Source organism: Zeus faber (assembly GCF_960531495.2).
Source record: "Zeus faber genome assembly, chromosome: 10".
NCBI lineage: Eukaryota > Metazoa > Chordata > Actinopteri > Zeiformes > Zeidae > Zeus > Zeus faber.
The window spans coordinates 14,849,491-14,872,267 of NC_137199.1; the positions used below are offsets into that span (position 1 = coordinate 14,849,491).

Genomic DNA, 22,777 nt, shown 5'->3' on the forward strand with positions numbered 1-22,777 from the left:
AACCTGTCCAGGGGCCCCCCGGTATAGGCCTTCTGTGTAACTGTCAGGGGCCCAGATTTTCAGCGTCGGATCGTTTGTTCAAACAGTGTGGCCACACTTGTAAAACCAGTGAAAGGAAAGCATTTTCGCTTTTCATGTTTTGATTCCTCCCACGCGTCACCCCCATGACTCCAACGACGAGTGAAACGGAAAGACACACTTTTGGAATTTTACCGATCCATAAATGTCTTGTCCCCCCCGGGGGCCGCGGCGATCTAAAAGCACGTTTGTTGAACAAAGTGAGCGAACATGGTCGAGGCGGCAGTTTGTTTTTTTCAAGTCAACTTCGGTTTCCTTGTGACTTTATTTGAACCAACTGCGGCTGAATAACCCTGTACATTTTTATTTATTTATTTATTTATTTATTTATTTTCATTAATTTTTTTGTTTGTTATTCCTTACCGTCATTACGGTAAAGCGCTCCATGGCCCCGCCCCCTCTGTGGTAGAAAACTCGGCGTCGCGTCGCTCCCGACAAGCTTGACCCAGAAGCTCGTACGGGAGGGAAAACAACCCGAGGATTTTACACCGTAAGGGGCCCGGGTAGGCCACGAGGAGGTGAGTGGGACACCGCCTCTTATTTATGGGGGGGCCCCTGTGGAAGTAGTGTCGGATTTTATTTTATTTTATTTTATTTTATTTTATATCTATTTTTTTATTATTATTCTTACGAGAGCACCGCGGCGTTGGCAAGGAGTGGTCCCCCCCCCCCCCCCCCCCGCACGACTTTCTATGCTAGTGCTAATTTAGCCAATGCTAACTCGGCTCTGGAGTTAGCTTGCTAGCTTGTCCGGGCTCCGTTGTCTCGTTTACGTTGTCGTCGGTTGGGAGAGCCGCGGCTGGGTCGGAGGCGCATCAGCCCAACGCGAGGAATTCCGACCGAAATAAAGTCGACATTGCGGATGGGGAGAGAGACGGTTTATCCTCGCACAATCTGCCCAGAAACACTGGCCGATGTAGCCGATGGAGCCAGCCGTGCGTTAGCTCGCCCAGACGCTTTTCTGTTGACTGGTTGTTTTTGACCAGCGTTGGTTAACCTAATACAATTGCGGTATTATACCAGCTCACATCAGAACAATAGTTAATGATAATAACAATATACAATTACCGCCAAAATATGAAGAATGGAAATATACAATACACTCACTAATGGCCAAACTAACCACTATGAACAATTCATTGTCTAAAAGGGAAATTGTGCTTAGTTAAATGCCTATGTAAATAAATAAAATCTGCACATATACTGTGTGTACCAAGTCGGTCTCACTGTTGTTGCTTTAATCAGATCATGTCAATTCCACCCCAAACGAGATGCTCCACATACAGACGTGCCTTAATATTTCCAAACCCATCATTGATGTAAAACCAGCAAGCCCACAATTTCACCTCAACGTTTCAGTACAGAATTCACTACAATGACAGTGAGTGCCTGGACCTAGTTAACGTCACTGCTCATCTGGTGTTCCCTTTTAGGTTACGTCCTGTGGTGGAAGTCTTTGTTCCGGTCGGAGAGGAACTAGTAAACAGTCCTAACAACAGTCATCACAGGTAAGAGGAGACAATGGGAGCGTGCCGTCTCACGGTCACTGATGGCAATCGCAAACCCGCCGCTCGTTTTTGGGCCGAGCCCAAGCATTGTGTTTGGGGTTGTGTAGCCAGGTAAAGGGTCGTGGTCTTGCAATTGTTGTTTTTTTTTTTTTTAGTTTTTTTCTCTTGCGAGGAGGGTTTGTCTGTCAGCTGGTGAACCTGTCGGGTGGGTCCTGTGCTGACTTGCTTGGGCGGGGATAACTGTCAGCCTCCGCTGTGAATGTGAGCGAGCAAACCAGCTCTCAATTACCCAGCGTCTGCTTTGACCACGTCTTCGGCGCCGGCCTCAAATTGAGCCGATGCCCTTTGATCTGCTGCAGATAAATGATAGTGTGACCCAAGATCAAACCCTGCACTTTTTAAACTTTTTTATTTTTTTGATTTCTCTTTTTTGAAGCCTGATTGTTGATTCATGCTTCTAGTGCGGACTGCAACTTGCGTGTCCTTTGGTGTATAAGTTAATCCACACGCGCAGGTCTGTGTATGTATGTGCTTCCATTTTAGTGTGTGTGTTAGGAGGTAAGTGGATTAGTGGGCTAAAGCTTCAATCCCATTACAAGCCACGCTCTGCTTAAACCGGTGCCAATGGCATTACGCATACAAGCAGGTGTCAATTACCCATTAGTGCCTAAACAGCTGGACATTATTCGGCACTGTGCCTATTCTTGCCGCGTCTTTCGTCTGTGTCGACGTGTGTTTGCTGATGGCAGGTGTAGATTTGTAGTGCCCCGAGCTGAGTTTTGTTAAGTTGACAAAGGCTGTATTATGAGCAGCAGGCGGGGGTCCTCTGACAGGGTTCAGTGAGTCATGCTGACTGTGACTATGAAAATCTGACCGGATAATGTGATGCGTGGTGTCAGGACCGCATCAGGTGGTGAGTGGGTGGGTGGGCGTGTTCATGCTCTTGACCTTAAGGCACTCTGCATTTTTGATGTATTTGCTGCAATCGCAGCAAGGCAAGCTGAACACCTCATGCTCTAATTTTAGGTGGCCCACTTGCTTTGAAATGACACATGGCTGGATGGACTAGTCTTAATCATGTTTAGTAGTGGATGAAAGGTGTCTCTTTGCCTTGTTTTTAAGTGAGCCCACCAAAGTATATTCCAATCGACCATGTTTATTACAGCAAGGAATTATTCAATCTTGACAAGGGGTAATCATCGGTTATTGACCAGGATTGTTTTGTGCTCATGCTAAATGTCTACTCCTGTACTTTGATATACCCATGTGTGTAGGATTATTATTATTATTTTTTTTTTTTTTATCAAGGCAGGCGCAGAGCAAAGACTAAACATTTGCTGGATCTGTCTTTAGTTAATATAAATATTAGCCAACAGTCTAGAGTGCTGCTTTGCTATCAAAACATTAGATTACTAAAATTTGTGGAAAGCGGAACATAGGTTATGGGAATGTGAAAGGTTATTAACCCAAGGGGAAGTGGTTTGTGGTGGCGTGACCAGCCTATTGACTGAGGGGGATCTTTACCACAAAGCAAACCCGCAAAACAAACTGTTAATGGAGATGGCTGAAGTGATAGGCCGAGAAGGCCTTTTGAGATGCTTTTGATGCTTGTGGTTTATTTAGGTCTTGGTTTGTGGTCTGTCAGAAAATTGTATTTCTTAGCAAGCTGAGGGAGCCCTTATTTCCATTTTACTCATCTTGAATGGAGAATCCATAACATCCTGTTCCTCGGGAAGAGGGTCAGGAACGGGGCATTGTCCTTGTTTTCCATTGTTCAGTAAAGCCCGCAGCTGACTTCCGTGAAGACAACAAGGCCAAAAAAGGGCCCATGTTGTAGAAGGCGATGGTTTGAGGAAAGATTAGATTAAACTATTTTTCATTGCACAGAGCACTGAGGCAACAAAATGCATTTCTCTGCATTTTAGCCATCCTAGTAACTGATGTATCTAGGAGCAGTGGGCTGCCATGTAGCGGCGCCCGGGGAGCAGTTCGGGGGGTTAAGTGCATTGCTCAAGGACACATCAGCACGCTACCAGGAGGAGCCGGGTATCGAACCGGCAATCTTCCAACTACCAGACGACCCCCAGTACCTCCTGAGCCACTGATGCATCTGTGCACACATGCAGAGCCTCAATATCTCTACATCTCTTTCTCACTTGTGCCCACTCGCACAAACTTGTCATTGTTCCTCCTGCCTCCCAAATTGACAGCTGCAAATTCCCTCATATGGCTGTGGTTGGAGCACACACAGGCAGAGCTTGACATTCTGAAATGCGCTGGTGAAAACAATGTTGGTCTCCCTATATCACTTTTTGATAAATGACAGCTAGGCTCATTACAGAAATGCAATCGTGTGTAGAATCTTCAATATGCCCAAAATGACTCGGTGCCTTAAATGCAGAATTAAAATGTATGTATGAAATTGAATTATAGACTGATGGCAAAGGGGTGTATGTAATGTAGGACTCCAAGATATGGAAGAATTTATAATCACGTTAATTATGGGAAATTCTAGCAGGTGTTTGTACTTATAACAAATTATCTCTTGTAATTAAAGACAAATATTCAAGAAACAAACTGTCACAGAACTGTATGGAAATTGGAGGTATGCTCCTTCTCATATAGCCCCTTTCCCACATAGAATCCGTAACATTGCTGGATAAAAATAAACCTGGCAAAGGCAGTTAGGTAGTCATTCCCACATTGGCCGCCTTTAGGGAAAAGTTCTGCATGGAGCCTGTCCCGCATAGATGACTCTTACAGCACGCAAGGGAATCGGTTTGGTTTTAGACCAGTTCTCCTCACCGTCTCTCCACCCTTCCCGGACGGGTTCGGTTCCTTCTGCTGATGGAACCCCCCGGACACAATAACCCAAACCCGAAGTTATTAAATAAGTGTGATCATTTTCAGCCTGTGCTCCACTCTCTGCTGGAGAAGCAATGTTCTCCACCCCTTCTACCTCTCCCTGTCCCCTCACTCTCTCCAGCTCCGCGCTAGCAAAGCGCTTGTGCCCGATGTCCCCGCATCGCACCCCTAAATGGAGACATGTCTAGGGTCTGAATTGCATTCTACATAATAAATAAATGTAGGAATATAAAGACCTGTCTCCGTAGAGACTGGACGTGTTTCGCCTATGCAGCCGAGCTCCGCGGTTCAGATCAGACTTGCCATTTTCCGAAAATATACATATATATTTTTATGAAATTAATATTTATAAAACCCACAATTTGTGCTTTATTTGGGTTTGGTGTCACCCATATTTTACGGAAATGTTAGTGCTTCCATTCCCACACACTTCCATTTACAGCCGCACCGGGGAAAATCAGAGTACGGCTGTGTTGTGACTGGAAGCAGAAACATTGCATTGTACACACAGTGAAATGCGCTGATGCCTCTCAGCGCCAACGCGGACTTCACACTCAGTTACCGGGAATATTTCTCTCTAATGTGTGTAACTTTATTATTTATTTAGACTTACTTGCCATATTTATTTTGTTTTTATCAAAATGTAATTAAAGTCAAATGGTATAGCAGACGCAGTTGTTTCTTATTGTTCTCATATCAATTATTTCATTTCAAGTAGTAATATTTACAATACTTATGTATTTGTTTTTAAAATGGTGGGACTTATTTTGAATATTCAATAAAAATTATTATGAATCTACATCCCTTAACTATTTCTCTCTTAATATAGCCTGCCTATTGTTTTAAAGCTCGATAAACACAGATAATATTTAACCCGGATCTCCCCCATTTGTCCGGCACCAATTTTTTTTTCTAAAGGAAAGTCTGGTTTGGGTCAGTATGACTTGTAGTCCTTGCTTTAGCCTACAGTGTGGTCTGATCTGTTTGTCCAGAAATTTAGGTGACTGCTAAAGTAGTAACAAGGTAGCGTGTGCCACTGTGTGGAATTGGCCGAGGACAATGGCAAGAATGCAAGGTCTGTTTTTATCTGTAATTCAGCAATCTCTGTTCCTTATCTACCCCCCTTTTTCTCCTGCTCTTCTAGCCCCCCTACTGTTTTTTTTATATTTTATTTTGTTTTATCTTCATCTCCTTGTTCATTTGTTTGCCTATTTCTTATGCGTCTCCCTCTGTAGTGGATAATATCAGTCTTGTCCTGACTTTGACCATATAAGGGGGGGTGGGGGGGTGTGTGTGTGTTAGCTAAAGGACAGCAGGTTCTGGTTACTTAAAAGTCTTTGTGATGTCACCACTTCCTGTCATCCTTGCGCTGGGTCCTTTTTTATTTTTTTAAGTTCATTTTTGGTTATCAATTTCCTCAAAACTCCCTTTATGTTGTGAAATAGGATAACTGGCAGTCCTTTCTCATCGGATCGTCCCGACTCCCTGGTTCCCACACTTGACACACCTTTTATCTATGATTTATTCTTCTATGTTAGCGACGCTCTAATACTTGCTTGTACAAACAGTCGGCCGGTACAGTCATTTGACAATTTAAAGGGCTGCAGGGTGTTGTGCGTTTCGACTGAAAGGTGATGTCATCCTGTTTCATTATCTCGTTTTTTGGGGGGTTTTTTTTTTCTCAAAACTAGTCAGCTTCCCTCATCTCCATAACTCAATACATTTCTGTTCTCCACCTAATTAAGAACTGTGAACAGAACACCCTGCCATTCTCGCAACGACACACCTGCTGCCAGACGTGTAAATGAAAGTCCTTGTGTGTTGGGGAGGCAGCTTGGCTGGGCTGGGGGTGGGAGACACGGAGAAACTAAGACAAAGTGAATTCGGTCCCCCACCACCTCTCGGCTCCCTCGTCCAACCAGTCAGACGGGTGTTTGTGTCTACAGTTACCTTTTTAAGACCAGGACTGACAGGGTGTCTGTTGCGTGGCGTTTATCAGCAGATAAGGGCGAGGAATTACACCTCAGCGGCTGTTGGTTTTTCTTTTATTTTTATTTTTTGGCTTCAATTTTCCACAATGTGTCTTTCTGGGAGAAAACGAAGATGTAGACAGACAGGGATGGAGAGAAAGAATAGGGATGCACTGGAAGTGACTGCTGAAGAGAGGGAGAGGCTCAAAGGAAAAAGAGAGCGGCAAATAGGGAGAACTAATGCTGGAGAAGAGCCAGCCAGCCAAGTTGACAGGAGGCCATATGGCTCTTGGGAGTTGCGTCTATCGTTCTTTTGCTCTGGTAGTCTGTTTTGACTGGCCCAGAAGGGGCTGCAGCCCTCAGCAGCTACCTACTGGACACCAGCCAAACTCTTAAGTAAATATAGGGTGTGTCTGCACACTGGGGATACCATGTGTCTGTGTGTGTGTTTTGTAGCGCAAACACAGCCCCCATTCACATGTTTGTATGGTATTCTCTCTGTGTTGCCGTTTTTTATCAAGAGTTGGCCGAGCCTCTGTGTGGCGCTAATCTTTGCCGCTTTGGTGTAGGACTTAAGATAAGTGTGTGCGTTTCTGTACCTCTCCTTCTCACTTGTTTACAATATCCTCAAGGGAATCAAATCTTAAGAGTCAGTGGTAGCTTTGCCAAGGAGGTGAATCAATATAATGGATTTAAGATTGTGTAATGTCCTCATGTAACACTTGGCTAATTTTACTAAATGTTGTCGTCCAAATGAATTACGATGACAGGATATGACCTACTGTAATTTGAATGGGGTTTTATTTTTAAAATGTTTAATGAAATTTAAGTTAAATGACATTTGTTTATTGACCTGTATTCTAGGTAGGGTAATTCAACCACAGTTTGCTGCCAGGATTATCTGACAGATATTGGCATATTAAAATTACAAATTCGACATAAATGGTTTATTTGTCATGTGTATATTTTTTGCTGGTTATGCGCAGATACAAATTGGCACAGGAAATTGTCAGAATAAAGCATGCACTGTTGTAACCTAATAATTCACCCTGTGGAAAAGGGAAATCCTGTACAAAGATGTTGTATATGAGTTGCTCTCGAAAGATTTGCAAGGCTGTCAACCAGTGCCAACCAGCTTTATTTCATTTATTAAAAACATCTTTTTTTCTTTTGCACTATTTTACAGACAAATTGCTCAAATTATGTCCTCCCCTCGTTTTGTTTTTTTCCCTCTTTCACCGGATAATGGGCCTATCTACGAGTTTGTTTTGCTAGTTTGAGCCCATCGCCCTCTCTCCATTGCTCTAGTGTGTACACGGGAGTGTGTAGGTAACGCCTCCCCCCTCTCCCCCTGGGTCCAACCAGTGTGTATGGAGCAGTGTGGGAGTGCGGCGGCTCTGCTGGAGTCGGTCAGGGAGCAGGAGGTGCAGTTTGAGCAGCTGACCCGAGCGCTGGAGGAGGAAAGGAGGTGGGTGGGCCTCTCCGCCACTAGCCCCTCAGCTATGGGCTGCCCCCTCCCTCATATGCAGGTAACCTCCATATTGAATTCCCCCATCCCATCTTTCATCCCATGCCTCATCAGCTGCAGCTGTTAATGCTGTCACCACTGCAACCTCCCATCAACTACACAGCCATTGATTTCTCCTTTTCCGTCATCCAACCCTCCGCCCAGACTTATCCGTCGCTCCCTTGTTGGATCCGTCCTTTTCGCTGCACTCATCTGTTATTGAACCACTCCTTGGCTCCGCCAGCCCTGCTCTCTGTAGACACTCGGACTGTGTGTTTATTACATCTCTTTTTCGTGTTGTGTTTTCATGCAAGCATGTCCTTTCCTCTGTCATATGCCTGTCAGTGCTTATCTGCTAATGGATTATCTTGTCTGTGTACATGGTTTCACAGTTCTTAACATGCCAGCAGATTTTCCTCTTCCACATACCTTTGCTACCATTCACCAGATATACAGACACCAAGCCGCTAAAATATCTGTACATGAATGTTCACGAGCTACAGTTACCGTCGACTAACTGTTCACTCTCTCAAGCATGTGTGTACTGAGAGATTTTCAAAATGGTCTGTCAAATATGGAATATGCAAACTATATAGGCAGGAAAACAGTTGTTGCATTTGAAAAATAATCTGTGCCCAATGGGATGTATTGGCAATTTTATTTGTGCTCAATCACTTCACTTAAATTCTGATTAACTGCAATTTTCTGGTTCCTGTGAAAAGTCTGCTTGTTGCCACACTACTATAAAAGAGGAGTATATATTCTGAAGTGTTCATTTAGAATTTGTTAATTGCTCTCAAAGTTTGAGTAGTCTGAATGAACATTCAGGCCTAGTTGTTGTTTAATATTTGGGCTTCCGATAAACTAGTGCGCACTCAGTTTCTTAATCAGACTTTGCCCTCTGCTGGATGTCATGTGCATTGCAGAACGTCTCTCAAACTCTGTCCTTGGTCTTCTTTATTGGCAACTTAATTTTTTAAGGCATACTGACTTTACTGTCTAGCTACTGTTGATCCTACTTTGTCAACATCATTTCTTGTATATGAAGCAAGTGGTGATTTCCCTGTCATGCTCAGTGATGGTCATGGACTATCTGAGCGATCAGGGAGGGAGGAAGTGAGCTATAAGGAGGAGGGGCCACATACCCGAAACTCCTAGCTCATGTCAGTCAGTGAATCACAGACGAGAAGTATGCAGAGTTGATTTAGTCAACTTCACTCCTGCTGAAGTATGAGTAATCTTGACTGACAAAACCACATATTGGAAATCTAATTGACGTGATGTTTAAGGGGAACTTTTAGATTAAGTTATGCTGTTACTGTAACTGTCTGTCTCTTTTTTCGTCACAGAACGGGCGTCTGGGTGATGCAGACATAGAACGATTGAACCTGACTGACGGATACATTAACGGGACGCAGGTCTGTATTCAGTATGTGAACTGCAGACCACATTGTGAATTATTGGCTGTACACGCCCCAAAAAGTGACCAGCAGCAGTGTGATTATTATTTTTAACTCTTGTGTTGGACATTCCTCACAGTACAGGATGGTGGACCCTGCCCACGGCGCTCTGGACGAGAGCTACACCCCAGAAGACGAGTCTCAGGAAGCACACTCTGTGTTCTCTGACGAAGGAACGACGCGGCGGATGGATAACGGGGTGGGAAGATTGAACACACCTCTTTCAAAATGCATCCATGCGCTTTCAATCACTCTGACCTCGGAATGTTATAAAACCGTCTTAAGGGGCTTTCACATGGGACGCACAGTACAGCATGCACCATCTTGTGCGGGGGGGGGGTTTATTTGTGTTATTTGCAATTTTTGCTGCTGTTATTACTTCTGCAACAGGAATTGTGTTTAAAGTATTAATATTTTAAGTTTGGTTGGCCTTATGTTAATTTACTATATATATTATAATATTACTACAGCGAAAGATTTCACATGAAATGTCTTCATATAAGCATATCTTATTTGAATGACACAGGGACTAGTCATGATATCTTGTAGGGAGTATTGATTAGTCATATCTCTAACCTCCACTCCATTCAAACACCCCTGCCGGCTTGGTAGGAAACCTGTTTCCGTGACAGGGCTTTCTTCCCAATGTTCCGATAAATCGGTAAGGGTTGTAAAGCTTGCGGAGTTCGGGCACCGCTAAAATCCGTTTCGGCTCCATCTTGCGCAGAAACGTCTTGTCTGCTTCACGTCTAGTTTCTATTGGCCCAGCGGGGAATTCGTCACAGTGTGCCGCGCTGTGCAACACTTCGGGCGCGGCGCTCCGCACACCCCTGCGCATGCTCACCGCCTTGACCCCATCGGGCTATGTTTAACCACAGTGAGAAGCTGCAGCAGATCGGGAGGCTTTTCAATAGTAAAACATTCAGAGAGCTTGTGCTATGATTGGAACTGACAATTTAATAAGGCCTGGGTGTAAAAATTTGGAACACATTCTTTAATAATTCCCCCGTGTCTTCATTAGTTGATTATGTTCTCTGGCTCTCTATGATCCATTTGTTTGTCCATTGGTCTTTTTGGCAAATTGTTTATCCATGTTTCTCTCAATATTTTAACATTGCTTAATTTGATATCTCACCCCCCTCCTTAACTTCCCCTCACAGATGAAGAAACCTGTGGCCTCACGCACTATTCTTCCCCCTGACGCTATGTCGATTGACGGGGGTTTGTCAGTGACTGGCATGGGGGGCTACAGCGCCACACTGGATCGTCCCTACAGGCCGACTGGAGCCGGGGACTACCCCACTGCCACGGTGCCCAGGAACTACCACTACAGCCCAGCCATGGGCTACGATGATTACAGGGGAGGCCCTCCATCAGAGAGCTACGCTAGCCTGAGCAGGGGCACGCGTATGGATGACCGCTACAGGTATGGGAAGCCTTTTGCTACACCCATTGCACAATCAACATTTCGTTTTGATTCCACACATAGAAAAAATGTTAGCCCTGTGTTTTAACAGGACCAATAATCATGCATAAAATATAGGGCTGAATGAACTACATATCTGCAATCTAATTGACATGATGGAACTTGTGCTGTAGCTGGCTCTCTTTCTTGCCACAGAACAGCCAGAGATAATTTACATTTACATTACATTTAGTCCTTTAGCAGACGCTTTTATCCAAAGCGACTTACAATTATTCAAACACCGACGGACGCAGCCATCAGGAGCAATTAGGGGTTAAGTGCTTGCTCAAGGACACTACAGCATGCTAGCAGGATCGAACCAGCAACCTTTAGATTACTAGATGACCAGCTCTACCGCCTGAGCTACCATCCCCAATGCTTGAAACTGAGTGTTTTATGTTGATACTCCAATATGATCCATTTCTATTGTTTCAATTTCTGATTGATATAGAATCATATTGTGAGCCAACTCATCAATATTGAATCAAGTGCTGACCCCGCATTGAAATTGATTAGTGAATGCCCAATACTTAGCCCCATAAAATAATTATTTTAAATAATATCAGTCAAAGCCAAAATACATTTTGGCTACAGACATGTTCTCTTCCGTCCTTAATTCCTCTAACGGTTCAAACCTATTTCTTGTTGTTCCTTCACTTCCGCAGACCCATGGATGGCTACAGAACCCTGGACTCGGGCTACCGGGCCCCCAGCCGCCAGCAGATAGACCCCTACGCAGCGCAGCCTCAGGTGTCCCGGGGCGTCAGGGCTATGGGCTCAGCCATGGACATGCGTTACGGCCACTATGGCATGGAGGAAGACCAGCGCAGTCTGGGATACGATGACATGGACTACGGTATGGGGCCGCCGCCGATGCACCCGGGGGGCTACGGCACCATGCCGCGACTCGGGCCTGGCCCTGCCGGAATGGACAGACGAAGACTCAGGTAAAATTTCCTCACAATAACATTTAATTTTGTTGCAATTAGAAGCTATTTTTAAGTATGTAGCTTTTTGTTTACAGTTTGGTATGGAACTGGATATCGACAAAATCAAGTCACAATATTTTGGACACTGCATCACATCATAGACTGTCTGTATGTTTATCACCTTTGACTGTAGGAGCTGTGAGGACACATTGGATGGTGACATGGGTGGAGTTGAGCCGTACCACTGGGGTGTTCCCATGACGATGGAAAGGGGAAGCATGGCCTCGTTGGACAGCACACTGAGGAAAGGTCCTCCCACTTCATGGAGACAGCCAGAGCTGCCAGAGGTGATCGCCATGTTGAACTACCGTCTGGATCCTGTCAAAACCAACGCCGCCGCCTTCCTCCAGCACCTCACATTTAAAAACGACAAGGTAAAAGAACATGCACACAAGTCTCATTCAGGCAGAGTGCACAAACAATTTATAAAGGTTTGCCTAATTCCATTCCACTCACAATTTCTCAATGTAACTTGATAACCATGTATGTTTGTTGACGTGCTGTTCAGGTTAAGTCAGATGTGCGTCGCCTAAAAGGCATCCCGGCCTTAGTCTCCCTGCTGGATCATCCCAAGAAGGAGGTGCACCACTCAGCCTGCGGGGCGCTGAAGAACATCTCTTTTGGGCGCGACGCAGACAACAAGATCGCCATAAAGAACTGCGACGGTGTGACAGCTCTAGTCCGGTTACTGAGGAAAACCCACGACCAGGACCTCACCGATACCATCACAGGTAACACTTGTTTGTTCATATTCTTGATTAAATAAAGTTTATGGGCACTCAGTTTTTTAATTTTTTTTTTGTAAAGCAGAAATAAATGTTTCCTGAGTTTATCACACCGCAGAAAAATGTGGTATAACCACCCAGCTAAATTTGAATGATTAAAAAAAATAAATAAATAATAATAATAATAATAATCGCCACGTATATAACACTAGGTTTCCAAATCGTGGGGGGGGGGCAGTTCCCTCTGTTCTGAGAGGCTCGGGGCATGTCCGCTAAAGATGCTGAAACCACACACAATCGCATTAATCTTAAATGTTTACATTGAAGTAAATTGCATGTTAATATTACCTGTTGAACCAAGTCCTGTGCCCCCTGCTGGCCCTTCCCCAGGCCAGATTAATGTAACCAATCCCGCGCGGTCAAACCAGTGGGACGGTTCTTTTTTTGTTACGACATGTTTATACCGTGTTAGGGGAGGGGCCATGCCAAGTGAGAGCGCTCCACGTCATAGTCATGATTTAGGCCCTCCCAAAAAAATCTGGACAACAAGAAGTGAGAACGTTTAACGGTCTAACTCCACAACAGCCACAGCACTACACATTTTTCACGTTTTCAGCAATTACTTACTATTATCTATAATGTGTTTAAAAACAAATTACTGAATTCACTTCAAATAATCTTTCGGGAAGTTTTCCTTCCTTAATCAAGCCCCTGGAAAATTCCTTAACCCTCAAAATATTTTGTTAAAGATTAATTAAGGCTAATTACTAAGGACATTAATTTCTAAAATTTTGAGACAAAATGAAGTTATTTTAGAAACACATTTGGTTCATCAGTTCAAAATTGCTGAAGCTGTGACCTTGTCTAATTTTGAACATGCTTCTTTTTCAAAAAATCCCTTCATAGTGCTAGTACCTCCACTGGCACATGTTGCCACGCCCATGTCATAACTGGCATAAAACTGACGGACAGATCAGTCGCTGACTTTTACCCCGTTTCCCCTGATTCGGTCCCCAGGCACTATGTGGAACCTGTCGTCCCACGACTCTGTAAAGATGGAGATTGTGGACCACGCCCTGCACGCCCTGGCCGACGAGGTGATGGTGCCTCGGTCCGGCTGGGAAAGGGGCAGCGACGGGGTCGAGGAGAGCTGCAAGCCCCGTCACCTGGAGTGGGAGACCGCCCTCACCAACACAGCCGGCTGCTTGAGGTGCCCCATGTTGTCTCGATCATCAGTGGGAGGGGCGTTAGGAGGAACAGGATCAGCGAGGATGGGATGGAAGCAGCAGGTTGGCTTTTGTTTTTAACTCGTCCTTTTTCGAACAGGAATGTTAGCTCAGAGCGCAGCGAGGCCAGGCGGAAGCTTCGAGAGTGCACAGGATTGGTGGATTCGCTCATGTACATCGTTCAATCACAAATCAACCGCAAAGACGTGGATAACAAGGTAACAACGAGGCTTCACTAAAAGGACGATTAATTTTTTTTCCCCTGCTTTTTTTTTTTTTTTTTTTTTTTTTTTTTTTTTTTTTGCTTTTTTTGGTAGCAGTCTCTTTACCGCCCTCTGTGACCTTGTCCTCTCTGTCACGTTCTTACCTCTGCAGTTGGTGGAGAACAGCGTGTGCTTGTTGAGAAATCTCTCCTATCATGTGCACCGCGAGATACCTGGCTGCGACCGCTACGCCGAGGCCGCGCCGCTGAACCAGGGCCCGCCCCCTGGCTCCAACAAGGGCGGCTGTTTTGGCTCCCGAAAGGGCAAAGGTCAGTGTCACGCTGTCATTTAGGGTTCGCGCAAAGCCCAGCGGGCCCCCATCTTTGACCACCCCTGTTTTAAGCCTTATGGAATGTGTTGGTTTACAGCTTCAGCGGTAGCCGGTGGTTCTTGAGCTTTGTTTGGTTGCGGGGGAGCACCTATTGCTGTTTGTCACAGTACCCCTCTTTTTATTCTTCACCCTCCTCTTTCCTGTCTCTCAAAACGTTTTTTTTTCTGTCTGTCTAGACGAGTGGTTTGCCAAAGGTAAGATACTCTCGTTGGTGTTTTCCCGAGTCTGTGCGCTCGAGTGCATTTTACTTCCTTCTCATTCCATCTCCTTCTTTCCATCCAGCATCACCTACTAACTGATTGTTACCATGGAAACATTGGATGCACAGTTCACACCCACACTATGCGCATGGGCATGATCGCTCGATGACAGTCAGACATGACTGCATGGTCGCACTGCTCGTACCACTGCCTGCATCGTACCATTTCACATAACCTAAACCAGGGGTTCCCAAACTGGTGGGGGGGGTTAATATTTCTTTTCACTGAACCTTTTTTCTCCTGTTGTCAAATTTGTACTTTTAAATGTCAAACCATATGGGTAGATGGAGTTATTACTTGAGGTCGGGGGCAGAGCTTGATCTGCCAAGGGGGTCTTGCCATAAAAAAAAGGTTTGGGAGCCCCTTAACTAAACAGTCAGAAGTAAAGGAGCGTGGAGGTGTGAATGCACTCCCTGGCCAACCTCTGTTAACACGCCTCTCGGTTTCCACAACCAACCCAACCTTTCATGCTTCGTCCCCTTTCGGTTTCCCTCCACAGGAAAGAAAGATGTCGATGATGGAAGTGCAGACCAAGTTGACATTCCAAAGAGGTCGACACCTGCTCGAGGTATGTGTGGCTTGCATTGAACGCATGAATCATTGAGATGTCTGTAAGCAGTCTGTTTCATGGTGTTTTCATGGCACCTCATGTGCTACCATCTCTTTGAGAATATCCACTTTCCGTTCAGACTGCCTCCTGGTTGAAAAAGGGAAATTAGATTTGTCACGGGGGTTGATTATTATTTTTAGGTGACTCTAAAATGTGACTGTCATTTAGAATGTAATTAAATGGTTCTTCCTTGTCTTTGAAACACTTTGCAATGATTGATATTGAATTGATAAGTGAAATTCTGAACGTGTTAACGTGTCTTCAGGCTATGAGATGCTGTTCCAGCCAGACGTGGTGCGAGTGTACACTTCCCTCCTGAGGGAGAGCCAGAACCCTTCGGTGCTGGAGGCTGCTGCAGGAGCCATTCAGAACCTGTGTGCTGGCCGATGGACTGTAAGAGCGCCTAAACACGTAGTGTTTGTTCTCAGTTGCCATTTTTATTATTTATTTATTCATTTTGAACTGGAAGTTGCCACAATGCACCCAAAATATAACCAGAGATCACTCATGGTTTATCGAGCAGCCTTGAATTATAATATCTTCTGTTCCTACTTCCTCTTCAGTATGGCCGATATATCCGGGCCACTGTGCGTTTGGAGAAGGGTCTGCCCATGATGGCGGAGCTGCTGGCCCACGGTAACGATCGTGTGGTCAGGGCCATGTCTGGGGCCCTGAGGAACCTTGCCATTGACAACCGCAACAAAGAACTTCTTGGTGCGATTCTCGTCTCTACTATAAGATTCCAAATAAGAGGAAATGAAAGTAGTGAACATGTTGACAAATATTTTTCTCTTGTCTCGCAGGAAAGCATGCGGTGCCCCACCTGGTGGCCGACCTGCCCAGTGGCCAGAGCCAGTCTGGGCGCGCTCTGTCTGAGGAGACGGTGGTCTCCGTGTTGAGCACGCTCGCTGAGGTGCTCGGCAACAGTCTGGAGGCGGCAAAGACCCTCCGAGCCTCACAGGGTATCGAAAGGCTTGTGCTCATCAACAAGGATGGGTGGGTGTCTTCAAGGTGGTCCAAAATGGGACGAAAGTAAAGATGGCACTCCCTTTAAGCACTAGGAAGACATGTTAATGAGTCTTTAACATGAGTTTTTTTTAACACAAGTTTTTTTTTTTTTTTTTTTGTAGTCGTAGTATTTTTAACTCGGGTTCACCAATGCTAATAATGGTTTTGTTCATCTACAATACCATTTCTTCCAGGTTACAGTAGCATATTGTGTCATTGCCTTAAACAGGTCACATATATAATCACGGTAAACATGTCAGATATAAGGGAAAAGACATTTGGTTTTCTGTTTTATTTTTATTTTTTTCCTGGCAATTAAGTGTGAAGTTCTCTGATGGATAAAAATGGATTGTCAGTCATATTCTAATGACTCCAAATAAACCCCTCAATCTATACTGGACAGTAGAAGTGATTGATTGTCGAACAAAACTTTGAAGCTTAGGACTTCTTATCAATAGTGAATAACTGGTATCTGTGTATCTTGAGATTTGACCAGTCCAAATAATTGACCCTGCAGCAAGCGTTCGGAGCGTGAGGTTCGGGGTGCCGGCCAGGTGCTTCAGCTGGTCTGGAACCACAAGGAGCTCCGTCGGCCCCTGGAGAAGGATGGCTGGAAGAAGTCCGACTTCATGGTCAACCTCAACCCCAATAACTCCACCTCCAACGGCCCCAGCAGCCGAGCCAACGGGAACTACGAAGACAGCACCCTGCCGCTGCTCAACAGAGGTCTGTGTGTGTGGGGGTGTGTGTGTGTGTGTTCGTTCACTTTTATTTCATAATTCAATAAAAGATGAAGCATTGGATGATAAATGGATTAAAAGCAAGAAGCCAAATAGTTGAAGGTTGAAACTCCAAAAAAAAAATAAACATTCAACCTTGTTTGTGAGCGTAGTTTAGTTTCTGACGTGGACTGTCCTCTTCCACGCAGGGGAGAAGAGGGATATGATTCCACTGAACGACTTGGGACCTGGTTAGTACACCCGCCGCGTAATCAAGGAAAACAGTTCGTCCCCTCATCAATTGACCCCGTGTGTTTGGAGAAGGCTTCTTAAATCCGTCCCCCTCCTCTCTCCTGCCAGAAGCCTACTCTACACTGGACCAGAGGGAGAGGAGACACACTCTGGACGACACCACAGACACTTTACCGGTAGGCCTCCATATGGAGCAAACGGCCCTACTGCACTAATCCACTCACTCACTCACTCACTCCCTCTCTCTCTCTCTCTCTCTCTCCAGGGTGTCTGCATCTCCTTAGAAAGGCTTCTCACTTTTACAAATCTCAGGCCTTAAAAGTCATTCATTGGTCTTATAGTTGAGCGTATGGGGTCTTAATGTCAACAAACATTTTATGTGCGGAGTTTATTTATCCACACATTTTTGTCTGAAATCCTCGTTTTCTAAACCCCTAAGCCCACTATACCTGATGAGAGGATTTTTCCATAAATCGGTCTGAAATGGTCATTAAAATTAGTCTTAAAGTATGATCAAAGTATGATCTCATGCCTGCCGACGCCCTGCACCGCACCTTTCTGTTGACCTGCTGAAACGTGAATTGCTGATCACTTTCTTTTTCCTCTTCCTCACTCTCACTCCCTGTTTCTGGTTCTTTCTGTCTCTCAGCGCGGGGTCTACGGGGGTAGAAAGGGCTCGCTGCCCCTTTTGGACTCCTACGACGGTTAGCCCTCCCCCCTCCCCTCTAACCCCTCCTCTGCATGTAACAGCATGGTATGTCCCGCCAGCCTCAGCTCCTGCACGCACTGTGCAGCTCTCTTAAATAAACCTCCCTCTGTGGAAGTTGGTTTGATTCCGTTTGTTGTGATGTGAATGCCCCCGAGACTACACAATGTTTTCAGGTTTAAAGTCATACTAAATGATCAGCTCCTGTTTTTTTTTTGTTTTTGTTTTTTTTTGATCGTAGATTCTATTTGTAACTCGTGGTTCTGGGAGGGAAGCGAGAACGAACTGGGTCTAGGCCTGCATTCAGACCGGGCAGTATATTCCGATTTTGGGATTTTGCTTATCGCTATATCATTGTGTAATTAAGTGTGGTCTTTAAGACATTAAAGTAATGCACATTTCTGAATTTCATTTTCACTGTTTGGTCATAATATAAAATAGTTGTTTCCCAAATATTTCTTGGAAGTAAATATCTTATCAAAGCGCCAATATACATCCCCCCCCCCAAACAACAAACAAACTAAACACGCCAAGTCAACCGGCCATTTTGGACACAGCTTTAGAGTTGGCGAGAGAGATCCACATCATTAGTGCTGTTACTACAGTCAAACAAAATTAAAATCAGACGTGCGCATTGTCGCGCGTTCTCTCCCCGCGTCATACCACACAGGTTAAACTGTGTCGTATGTGTGTAGTCTCAGGGCGGCCATTGGAAACACCGGTGGAGCGCCGATCAGTAAACCGCGACTGACCGGTACAGTTTGCCGCAACCTCGTGGGGTAACGATGCTCATAACTTGGTCCGTCACAGTTTGAGTATTTGTGGAAGTTTCGGTCATTCCGACTGAAGTTGTCACACTTCGGCGGGACGTATACTAAATTCTGAGTCGAGATGAGCTCATAAAAAAAAAGCGTTTAAGGGAAACAATATTTCTTACAAATGCAGGCGTGTTCATTGTGATAAGCTCCTATTTGCTTATTTAGATTAATCATAATTGATGTGGTCGTGGCGATCAGTTACTGAAAAGGGGGCTGAGAACCACGTTTTACCTTACTAACTTATGGTACTTTCGGTGTTAACCCTTTTTAACATTTCGCCTTTTTGGTTTTTTTTTTTGCTCACGGGATAAGGGAAGTCCCCAACATGCGTCGGTAGATTGACCGGAGACTAAAGTTATGCAGCGGGGGGGAAAACATTTCAACTGTTCTTGTTGATTGCATAATAACAAAAGGTGCATTTTGGTTGAACAAGTCATTTTAGTCGGGGGAGAGCCCGAGCGCACTTTGAAACCAGAACTCCGAAATGCCAATGAGGTTAAAAGAAGTCTCGTTGCCGTCGATGAGAACATTTATAATCAAGGTCACTCTCTTCAGCGCTGAAGGAATTAAATAATAAAAGCTTAAATACTGTATTTTTTATTTAAACATTGCAGAGAGCACTGGTACAAGGGTCAGTTTTTGTGTCGTCTTCCCGTAGTTTTCGTTTGATTTGCGCTTTTTATCTCGTCCGGCGTCCTCTGTAACGGCTTGTTGCTGTTCTCTTTCTAGAAAAACTGATAGTGTGCATCACCCAGAGGGGGCCGCCGCCGCCGCCGCTGCCGCCGCCACCCAACCACTGCTACTGAGGAGAGGTGTGGTCCCTCCCCCGTCTCTCTCTCTCTCTCTCTTCTTCATCATCGCGTCGTGGATATGAAGACGAGGATCCAAAGAACGTGGCTGTGTTGCGGTCAAGTGATGGACAACACACACAACTATTTTTTACAAATTCATTGTAGCATCAGAAATGTATTCTGTCTTAAATTATATTTCTTCCCTAAAGGCAATCACCTAATGTCGACAATCCTTTTTTTTTATTTTAAATTTATTTTCTTCCCCCTGGTGGTGCCCTGCTTACTTTGCTAGTGTTTTTGTTTTTTGTTGTTTTTTTTTTCTTTTTGCTTTTTTTGTTTTTCTTCAGTAAAAGGTTTTGTAGTGTCATGTTGCTGCCAAGACCTGCATCCAAAGTGAATTTGTACGATTCTCTGTAGGTTAACTGTACATATTAAAAAACAAAAAAAAAAAAAAAAAAAAAAAGATAACATTGGATGACTGCATTTTTTTTTTTTCTTTTTTTTTTTTTTTTTATACATATTTTAAGGTTTTCGTGTAATTTAAATCTTCTCTGCAGTGGGATCTATGTGATGGTAGGACAGAACAGCCGCCCTGTGAAGTCAGAATGTTTTGTATAGAAATTATTCTTGTGTTTCGAGTCAATCTGTCTGGTTTGGGACGGCGTGGATTCAAACGAGCACAGGAGGCTGTGTGTGCGTGCGTGCGTGCGTGTGGACTTCTATTGGAGGTGGTGTTTGGGCTGGGGTGGGGGCGAGAATATGGACCTTGGAATGTGTGGGACATGGGAGACTGTCAAGGACTGTATACAAAATACCACATTTAAACAAAAGTTTAACTTTCTTTCCTCCGTTGCTGTGACTTAGGCAACAGTTTTTCATTTGTTAGTCACAATGTACCAACTGCCTCTTCCTGATTTTTGAGCATAATTTAAATGTCCTTTTTTTTCCCCCCGTTTTTCCTCCCTTCTGAGTGAAAGCGGTGATAGGGTTTTTCTTTTCATGGTTGGTAAAGTTTGTTTTTTTTTGTTTTTTTTTATATATTGTTTTTCTTTCCCCATAAATAAAATCCAATCAATGTTTACGGGGCCGGGACCGATGGCGTGCTTATGAGTACGACACAACAAACTATTAAAACTGGAGCGACGATGCTCTTCGGGAGAAATTCAACAAGAAATATTACTTATAAACTCTGAACCATTCCTGACTCTACTGTAAAAACAAATCGCATTAAAGATGCCCTGAGAGGAGTAGTTTTGTTTATTTTTGTCTGTTTTTTCACGAAGACAGTGCTGTAAACTACAGAGGCCTGCTTATTCCTGCAGAGCGTGCTGAAGGTTAAACTGTGGCTGGGTTGTCCTTGGGGAAAAATACTTTTTGGACTTTCCCCACCAAGACTCTGGGCATGGGAGAGCTTATTCTGACTGGCTTACAATGCTGAGAGGTGAAATAAAAAGCACATTTTTGGTATATATTGTCCACTTGTTTTAACTTTATATTTTTACTTTGTGTTGGGTTGTTTGTTTCTTATTTTGGGAGTTGGAATCTTTGGGAGCGGTGGGTGAGATCTTTATGCAATCTTCTACTTTTAAAGTCCATGTTTTACCACTAATTTGCTTTGATGCTATAAAAGACCAATTTCTTTTTATACACGGTATATCTGTAATATTGCCTGTCCATGAAACTGATTTACCATTCATACCTGCCTTGGCTCAGAAAAAAAAATGCTTTTTTTTTTCTTTTTTCAGTGAAAGTATGTAACTGCAATACTGTTTCTTTTCTTTTTTCTTTTTTTTTTTTTATAAATAAAGAGCTTTTCTTCGACAAAGCTTTGGCTTAGCCGTGTATGTACTGGATGCATGCTATTGCCTCCAGCGAGGTGAGCGGCTGTGTGTGGATAAGCACGGCTCATTGAACGGACGCAGTCTGTCAGTAACTCAATCCCGCGGTTTAAACTGACACGACCGTGCACGCATTTGACACGGGGTCAGGTATTCACACCTGTACGTGGGGGGGGTTTTAAGCATTAACGTCAATGACAAATGTCTTGTAACAGCTCTTCTAATATGTCTCCTAAATTTAGACCCCCGCCGCACGCTAACTTTCTCCTCCTCCTCCTCCTCTCATGCCGGCATTAAGCTTCTGACTGATGAACATGACTGTGGGACACAGTCAAACACAGCTAAAGACCGTGTGTTGACAGTCCTCGCTCGCTGCCAGTCAAACTACAGCTCTCGCGCCTATACCGACACATGTCTGCGCAGGAGAAAAGCGTGCGCAGTGCGCCTGGACCTACGTGTTTACCACGGATCGCAACGCTGAGGCGAGACGGGGGGGGGGACATCTGTCGGGTGCCTCGCCACTTCAGCCACGCCGATCGAAATGCAGCTGCTGGATCACGAGGCCTCGGCAAGTGTTTTTCCCTGTTGAGGGAACGCCGGAGCAGCGGACTTCGTAGGGGGAGTTTCAATTTGATAATAACAAGAGTTCTGCAGCGGAGTGCGATAGGATGCCAGAGGAAGCAAAAAGCGAAGTTTGGTTTGAGGAGGGACGAGTCACTCTGGCATTTGGTCGAGCTCTGACCACGGAATTATCCAAATTCTCCCAATGGTCAATTTCCAAGCGAGGCCGGCTTTGGAAATGTACGAGAGAATCCAGACGATCCAGAGGAGTGATGTTACAAACTAGACCATATCCAACGCTATTCGTATAGAAAACAGAGACAGAGAGAAGGGTGGGGGGCATGTGCAAGGTTATTTTGCAATTAGTGCAGCTGGTGCTCATATTCCTCACCCCCTATTTAAACTTGAGATCAACAAATGCACCACATTCTCCCTCCGACCCTCCCGCCTTCTCCCTCCCCTTTCCTGCCACTCGGTGTCATATCTATTTAGGGCTCGGCGGCTCTTCTTCATTCGCCCCTGCGATCCGTCCGTTTCCCAGGCTCAGGGGATCAGTCACTTAACTACTTTCACAAACAGGCACATGAGAAGCCGGGAACGACAGCGAGGAAGCAAGGACCGAAGGAAGACCCCCACACCTCCGAGGGAGACGCCCGGACGCCGGGCAGGGGGCGCCGCTTTGCTTCCTCGATCACCCGCCGGACATGGCCCGCCGTTAGAGAGGCTCGGCGTCGGACGTTTATTTTTTTCCCACACGGATGGGTTCTCTCAGGGGTCCCGGCGCTTGGGACGGTCCCTCCGGAGGCTCTCCGGCGCCGAGCTCGCCC

General features: G+C 44.9%; 1 protein-coding gene across 4 annotated transcripts; it reads left to right on the forward strand.

Annotated features, from left to right (window-relative positions):
• The first annotated feature begins 524 nt into the window (after nucleotides 1–524).
• Nucleotides 525–21,370, forward strand: LOC307236035 (catenin delta-1-like). Of its 4 annotated transcripts, XM_080008301.1 has the most exons (22): nucleotides 525–596; nucleotides 1,512–1,586; nucleotides 7,787–7,950; nucleotides 9,278–9,346; nucleotides 9,468–9,587; nucleotides 10,549–10,814; nucleotides 11,519–11,800; nucleotides 11,976–12,216; nucleotides 12,351–12,573; nucleotides 13,585–13,777; nucleotides 13,894–14,011; nucleotides 14,169–14,325; nucleotides 14,564–14,581; nucleotides 15,147–15,215; nucleotides 15,523–15,650; nucleotides 15,821–15,971; nucleotides 16,061–16,253; nucleotides 16,783–16,991; nucleotides 17,194–17,235; nucleotides 17,345–17,412; nucleotides 17,886–17,940; nucleotides 19,490–21,370. In XM_080008301.1, exons 3-22 carry the CDS (start codon nucleotides 7,792–7,794, stop codon nucleotides 19,564–19,566), a joined length of 2,838 nt encoding a protein of 945 aa, XP_079864427.1. In that variant the 5' UTR covers nucleotides 525–596; nucleotides 1,512–1,586; nucleotides 7,787–7,791; the 3' UTR covers nucleotides 19,567–21,370. The 4 variants fall into 4 exon arrangements, with proteins under 4 accessions (XP_079864427.1, XP_079864429.1, XP_079864428.1 ...); XM_080008303.1 differs by lacking the exon at nucleotides 17,886–17,940; XM_080008302.1 differs by lacking the exon at nucleotides 14,564–14,581.
• The last annotated feature ends 1,407 nt before the right edge of the window (nucleotides 21,371–22,777 follow it).

What these genes read in the sequence shown, in the direction of transcription:
- LOC307236035 (XM_080008301.1), top strand. Translation starts at nt 7,792, where the DNA reads ATGGAGCAGTGTGGGAGTGCGGCGGCTCTGCTGGAGTCGGTCAGGGAG. An exon ending in GAGGTCGACACCTGCTCGAG is followed by an intron (nt 15,216 to 15,522) that starts GTATGTGTGGCT and finishes ACGTGTCTTCAG; the next exon opens with GCTATGAGATGCTGTTCCAG. An exon ending in TGTGTGCTGGCCGATGGACT is followed by an intron (nt 15,651 to 15,820) that starts GTAAGAGCGCCT and finishes CTTCCTCTTCAG; the next exon opens with TATGGCCGATATATCCGGGC.